The 7,569-nt window shown below is 40.0% G+C and overlaps 1 protein-coding gene across 1 annotated transcript; it reads left to right on the top strand.

Moving 5' to 3' along the window:
* Positions 1 to 1,126: 1,126 nt before the first annotated feature.
* On the top strand, positions 1,127 to 7,259 carry LOC124474641 (sodium/potassium-transporting ATPase subunit beta-233-like). Its single transcript, XM_047030994.1, has 6 exons — positions 1,127 to 1,360; positions 3,405 to 3,533; positions 5,100 to 5,255; positions 5,360 to 5,544; positions 5,641 to 5,724; positions 5,853 to 7,259. The coding sequence occupies exons 1-6, from the start codon at positions 1,270 to 1,272 to the stop codon at positions 6,111 to 6,113; spliced, it is 906 nt and encodes a 301-aa protein (XP_046886950.1). The 5' UTR covers positions 1,127 to 1,269; the 3' UTR covers positions 6,114 to 7,259.
* The last annotated feature ends 310 nt before the right edge of the window (positions 7,260 to 7,569 follow it).

Raw genomic sequence — 7,569 nt, 5'->3', positions numbered from 1 at the left:
AGAAGCCAATCATGGAATTTGACATTTGAAATTTTTTGGACATGGAGGTGTGGATGGACGGGGTGACCCAAAGCCACCATAAACTATTATGACACTGTAGTTTAAACAATGCAAATAATAAAGTATTAATATTATTGAATGAAATGTACTTGTCTTGTATCCCTGAGGCCTAGATTGACAATGAATGAAGGTTCCAGTGTTTTGACCGGTTGACTTGGCAGCTAGGCTTGTTTCCCTAATGGCCTGTCACAAGGCAGTAAACAACATTCTGTATCAAACCAAATAACTTATATTCTCTTTGATCAAACTGTCCAAAGGTTTGGTTGGAAGGAAATTAATTGGCACACATGTGTTCTTTGCACACTGATAACTTTTTTACATAAACTTGAATGCACTGGGAAAATAGGGGCAGCTATATATCTGACTTGTTCTACTTGTGTTTACTGAGAGGGCATAACCGGGTGTGAGGTATAGAGTAAACCAGTGTCAGACCCAGCTCGGCTTTTAAACACGAAATGTGATTGTACATGTCACACGTGGCATTTCAACTTTGGACATTTTTTCACTTCTGCTTGCTGAATTGGCAGGATCCAAGGGTTCCAGGTCTTTCTCTCACTTTTAGGGATGTCAAAATGCAGTTTGTGTGCTAAATGGGTCTTGGGTGTGACAGGCAGCAACTTCACTTGTGTCAAAGGTTTTGAATATGAATGGGTCTGACACAGGTTAATGTATTTACATAAATAACTTACTGCCTCTTGTTCTAAAATTGTGGTCAATCAGTCATGTGTGGTAGAGTTTATAGGTTATCCTATGGCTACCATCAGCAAGTTATTTTCAGTGTTAATCACATGCTGCGTATATTTCCATGGAAGACACAGACTTTAAATAATTAACATACTAGTAGAGCGATATACTAGTATGTCTCTGGATTCATTCACGTGGTAATGTAGGCTTTAGACTACCCGCTGAGGTATTCTGACGTTTCTACGCACCGTCGGGTGGAGCAAATGAGCACCTTCCACAAACTATGACGTATCCACAGAGTCTTCTTCGTGATTTGCCGGAGCCGGCCCGCCCTCTCACTAGGTAACTTATTCAGACATAACGGGCGGAGTCGGAGACCGCCTATATGAGTGTGCTTTTCACCGGAGGAATCTGAGTACAACTCCATGGTTTTTTAGGTATTAGGTACTCCAGAGCACCGGCAGTGCGGGAAAGCAAATTGAACAAAGAAAGCATATATCTTTGGAAAATAAAACCCAATTGAAAATGTCCGGAAAAAAGGAAGAAGGTGGATGGAAAAAGGCTGTATGGAATTCGGAAAAGGGGGAACTGCTTGGACGTACCGGGGGAAGTTGGTGTAAGTATAAGTTGTAAATGGAAATTGGTTCAGGAATTCTTTAGGCTATTGAAAGTCTTGGAAAGGTTGGAAGTCATAGGTGCAAACATCAGGTACACTAAATATACTTGCACTGTAAGCATGATGCATCAACACCTGTTTGATTTGACTTTGCTGCTTTTTTATGGTACATTACCAAGTATACTAACCCAATATGCTACTGTTCGTTCACTCCGGTCGTTCGTTGATCCAGGTGCGCCTTACGCATGCTAAAAGGGGATTCCTTCCACCTTTTATGGCATCCCTTTAAACTCGAGTAATTCGATAAACAGGGAGGTCATTGAAGGGCAAAGTTGAGAATGTATCTCGTTCGTGAATATGCGTTGTTCCAATATAATATTCAGCGTGCAGGATGTACAGTAACGGATCACACAACAGAGGCGAATGGTTCACTTATAGTGTATTTTGTCTATGCGATATTGATCGTATTTGGCGACATTGCATAAAGGTTAATCAATTTAACAATTTCTAGATTTTCATTGCAGTCTAGTGGCTCAGAGAAAGGGTTAAAAATGCATCATAGTCCAAGGTGAGCCAAGGAGATATGGCCTGCTTGGAATTGAAGGACACTGTCCGTCTAGTGTTACTATTTACACTGATCCTATGTCCGTTCTACCGACAGTGAAAATTGATTAGCTATGCATTTCTGGACCAGCGTCAGCGTTGTACCAATGTCAATGTCCTTCCTCATTTCAATGTTATACCTTTCACATTTGTCTCCTGTTCTAGCATACCGAGTTCACAGGACTTGGATACAAAAAATAGTTTTGTGTTCTCGAATGTCTTTAGTTATAATTTAGCGTGAACAGCATTTGATCACTTAACTATTTGCGTTTGGAAGTTTTTGAATTTGCTGATGCGTTGGAAATGTGCGCATTTGCTATGCATGTGCGCATGTGATGCATGATTTAAAATTCGAATCAGACGTCTAGCGTACTTGTTCTTGTCGACTAAGACGAATTGCGGCAAATGTTATGTTTTTTATACATGTACAAAAGCAACTCTACAATGATTCAGTATTGGCAGTTTGAAATAGGATGAAATCGTTTCTTTGGTTATTGTGGTCAGAATGACCAGTTTCTGTCCAACGAGAAGCAGGAACAGGATAAAGGCTCCACAACTCATGCGTATTTGATGAAACGTACCCGGGTGTCTTCATAGAAAATGACCCTTTGACATTGCCTGCTTCATGCAGCACTAGGCCTTTACATCAATCCTGGGACAGGTCCTTGAACAGCACCAAGTGTGAATGGGTTAGTCCTTGTACTCCCTTCCCTGAATAATTCAGTTGATTTATTTGGTTTTAATCTATAAACATGAGAACTAAATATCTGCTGTGGTATTGACTATAAAATAGTAACATCTCTTTCTACCTTTGAGTCGTCTTGTATAACCTAATGAATAGCTTGACAGTTTTGCTCAATTTCTCTATAAAATAATGTCATTGTCATGCTCTTGGAAACCCAGAAAGACAAAGCCTACCACTGTTTAATCCGTTGAAAGTGTAGCATTTTGCTTACCTCCTCCCATGAGAGACACTGAATGCTTTGTGTGAAGGCTTGCCTGTAAGTGATCCTCAAAGCCAGTCATGGCTCATCGCCAAACCTGTCACAGTCAAACAGTATTGAGAACCAATTTGGAATGGTCAATTACTGTTTTTAGAGACAGTCAACTTTTGGCATCCGATAACTTCTCAGGGAAGCAGAAAAAATTATATAAGCTTACAGTATATTACATCTTGACGACTCCTTATGATTGTGAAACTTGTCGCCTTACGATTGTAAACGCTTATGTTTCATTAGTGGTGGCGCTGTTGCTTCATTTAAAGAGATACAGGTGCCTGATTATTAGACGTTGTGGAAATCTTGAGTTTGTAAGCGACCAATTGGTTAGTGGTTAACTTTCTTTCTTTTGTTTTCACTTTAAAGTAATAAAAAGAAAATATATATATTTTAACAGGGACAGTTTTTCAGTTTTTGAAATGTTTTAATCTCTTCTTTTACAGTTAAAATTCTATTCTTCTATGTGATATTCTACGGTTGCTTGGCTGGAATATTCATTGGCACCATCCAAGCCCTGCTTTTGACCCTAAGCGACTACAAACCTACTTGGCAAGACAGAGTGTCTCCCCCAGGTAAGAACACGCACTTGGCTCGTTCATGCTTCAGTTTTTTGAAAGACACTTCACGCCTCATTTGGATGTTTCAGTGAAAGCACGATCGTCAAATAACTTCACTTAGTCAATTGAATGCATGAGTTACAAGCTTGTGAACTAAGTCATGTTGGTAACCTTCATTCATTGACAAGGAGGAAAACCCCTTGAGCCCCAAAAGATGAAACCAAACATATGAATACTGCCTCCTCCTTAATCTACCTTGAGCCTTACTTCTGAAGACTGGCTAGGATAAGCAAGATGGTGATGGTCCTTTGCTGGTTTGAATCAGCACCAATTTGCAGTGACCTGTCCAGTACACTCTACAGTGCACAGGTCTGTAGGAATAATGTGTTTGCCGGCTGCATACTCGGCACATCTACTCAATAGTAACTTTCAAACACAGTGATGCTTTATAGGCATTTGGAAGAGTATTCCTGTCCTTGTGTTTCATGCAGCGGACACGCACAGGATGGCTTGCAGGCAATGCATAAAAGTGGATGCCAACTGTTTCAATATAAAAACAATGCTAGCCCAGTAGGTCTGCATTACACATGCCAGTTTTGGTTATCTTCATTTAAGTTCAGATTATCTCACTACATTGGGATAGTGAACACAAAACTATCACCAGATTATCATGACATGCACAGGCAGCCTCACAGTGCTGATTTGAACGTGTTTACTTAAGTGTCCAAGGCTGTAAGGCATACGAATTTTGGCCACAGGAATGCTCAAACTCCCTTGAAGCGCCGTTCCTGCCACGACACAGCGAATGTAGAGTGCGTTCAGGATGGGCAGGGTCGATGTAAGCAGGAACATCGTGCTACTGAGACGAGACAGTTTGGCCAAAGTCTGACGTGTTAGCATTCATTGCAACACATCTTTAATGGGACCACTTTGTGGCCTGCACCACTGTTGCAGGTCTCAGATCATTGCTCGATTGCATTTGACCTAAACTGGCCTGGGGAATACACGGCCTAGATGCATGTTTGAATATCTATGAGAGAGGAGGAGGAGCTGGTCAAACATCCTCATGTTGAATGTCACACTTCTGCAATTGAGACTAGTTACACTCTGAGGTATCAACTAGTTGAGTTGCCTACCAGATTGCAAACTATTTATCGTAACAAACGTTTGAGGTCTTCCTAACAAAAGATTGTTTGAGTCATTATATAAATACTTGACTTGGTTTAGAATTCATACTTTGTTCATCATACACAATTGTGGGTTGTTGGGGGGGGGGGGGGGTCGAACAACATAAAACATTTAAATGTGAGATTATATGTCACCTTTCATTAGGGTATTGACCAAGTATGTAGATTTGACTGGAAACCCCTCTAATAGAGTTTGTATTACTTTTTCAAATGTTAATTATAATAAATATGCCATGTACTGGGTATTCTAAACAAACATGAACTGTTTATTTTTAGAAGTTTGTAAAAGTGTTGAATTGAGTCTTTGGAGGGGGGGGGGGTTTATGAGAACTGAAGACCCTTGTGTGATGTTGTCTCATTGAAACTCAACGATGATTGACATGTTTCCTCACAGGCCTTAGCCACACCCCTCGCTCTGACAAACAAGAAGTTGCCTTCAACCTGAATGACGTGGAGACCTACCTGCCTTACACCAAGGCCTTGAAGGATTTCCTGGCAATGTATGAGGATGATGCCCAGCGGGACCAGATGAAGTATGAGGACTGTGGAGGTATGCTGAAAAACATTCCTTCATTCCATACACATTTGAGTGGACATTTTGAAATACATTTGTAGCAAAGCAAGGTCCCCTGATCTGTCTCCTAATTTGGTCAGAGACACCCGATACTTTTAAGAACCGGGGCGATCTGGAGAGTGACGTCGGGATCAGGAAGGCTTGCCGTTTCTCCAGGCAGCTGCTAGGAGACTGCTCTGGATACCAGGACAAAGACTTTGGCTTCAGCATTGGCAAACCCTGCATCATTGTCAAACTGAACCGAATTGTCAACTTCAGGCCAAGGGTGAGTCTCCACCACTTGAACCATCACAATTTGACAGGCCTCATCTCATGGCTCTTGTGCGCTCTCTAAGCAGTGTTACCTTTCTCCTCCCATCAGCCCCCTAACACAAATGAGAGCATTCCTGAAGAGGCCAAGTATAAAGTTCAGCCCAACGTCATCCCAATCTACTGCACCAACAAGGTACGTTGGGTAGCCCCAAAAGATTCTGTAGCAGCACGTGCCAGAATGAAGAGGGTCACCTTTGGCAGCAACATGGCATTTTCTAAAGAATTCATTCATTCAATCATTAATTGTCACTATCTTTGCAGAGAGAGGAGGATGCTGGCAAGATTGGCGACATCATGTATTATGGTATTGGTAATGGCTTCCCCCTGCAGTATTATCCTTACTATGGCAAACTGCTGCACCCTCAGTATCTCCAGCCTCTGGTGGCTCTCCAGTTCGTCAACCTCACCATGAACACTGAGCTGCGAATCGAGTGCAAAGTGTTCGGGGAGAACATTCAATATAGTGAGAAAGACCGCTATCGAGGACGCTTTGATATTAAGCTCACTGTCACCAATTTATGACCACATTCAAGACAACAGTGATTCCTATGTCTCTTACAAACCAACTATGAAGTCATTTAGAATGGGATGAGGGGAAACTTTAGATTAGTTAAGTTAAATCAACAACTGGGCTTGAACACAAAAAAAATCTCAAAACATAAGGGACCGACAACGTAATATGTCTGCTTTAAACACTAGCTATTTGGCTTCTGTCTAGCATTAGAATGTAATTTACAGGAAGACTAGCAATAGTGTAAAATATTTATTCTACTGTAAATGAGAATATTCCTTGAGCCATGGGACATTGTTCATTTATGATTGTAAATTGTAATTCCACAACTAATGTGTAGCGCGCAATGTTATTGTCCCCTCCATTTTGCTGCCTTGTGTGGTTTCAAAATATATTTTTGGAGTGTACAGTGCAGTAGTCGCATACATTGGTTCTTTCCAAGCCATGGTGTAACCTGTTTTCTTATGTGAGCAAGCTTTAGCAGTCCAATGTGTGTGTGTGTGTGTAAATATACGTATATATAAATGTATACTTGATTTAAAAATATATATATATATATATAAATAATGACACGGCAAACTCATCTCTTCTGACCCGTGTGAGAAATAGGCTGCACTCCATGGAACTGTACTTCCTTCTTACATAGTCTTTTTCATTTGATTGTGGGAAAGTATTTTTACGTATGTTTTTCTTTTAAAATCACTTAATGTGGGTTATGGGTTTTATGAAAATGTTTTTTCTTTTTTTTCTTTCATAATTGTTGTGTACTACCAATTTGTGTCCCAGTCTGTTCAATACCTAACCTTTGGGTGAAGGCATCATCTCTGTTTATACATTCAGATGTTATGTTTTGCTGGAGGTCTCACTGCAATGTGATAGATCTTTTCGATGAATGTCTTAGCCATGGTGGACAAACTTAACATTTATGCAGTTGTACATTTTTTTTCATTGTGGAAAAGTGTTATGTATAAATACAAAACCAAAGTCATTGGTCCAAGTTAAAGGGCATCTTGTCAGAGGCAATACAGAACTGCTATTTGGATCTGTCATCGATGTGAAGTGCTAAAATCAATGTCTAAACAACAGTCAGGAGTCCAATCACAATTGTCATTTATTCAATCAGAGAAGCAAACTGAAATAAAAATGAAGAAAACGTCTTCTTCCCTTCTCATTATTGAAATGTGCAGTTTTTCATGTTATATCTCCATACACACCATTAAGTAGTCAAATAAACATTTTAAAGACATCGATCAAAAAACATATATATTTGGATGTTGTTTTTCTTTACAAACAATTATTTTATTGATGCAACTATAGGGCAAAATCCCTGAATGAATAATGTTCAACAAAGATGGCCGCTTGCATTCTTGTAATCTATAACAAAATAGTTCAGTGACTTCCTCCAAATGCATTACTCCTATTTAATCAACATAAACCATTGAGACTAGCAGGTCAAATAGTCAGCCT

The sequence above is a fragment of the Hypomesus transpacificus genome, chromosome 12 (genome assembly GCF_021917145.1).
Source record: "Hypomesus transpacificus isolate Combined female chromosome 12, fHypTra1, whole genome shotgun sequence".
NCBI classification, from domain to species: Eukaryota; Metazoa; Chordata; class Actinopteri; order Osmeriformes; family Osmeridae; genus Hypomesus; species Hypomesus transpacificus.
Note: the sequence above shows the minus strand (reverse complement) of the source record. Positions and strands in the feature narration are given on the sequence as shown.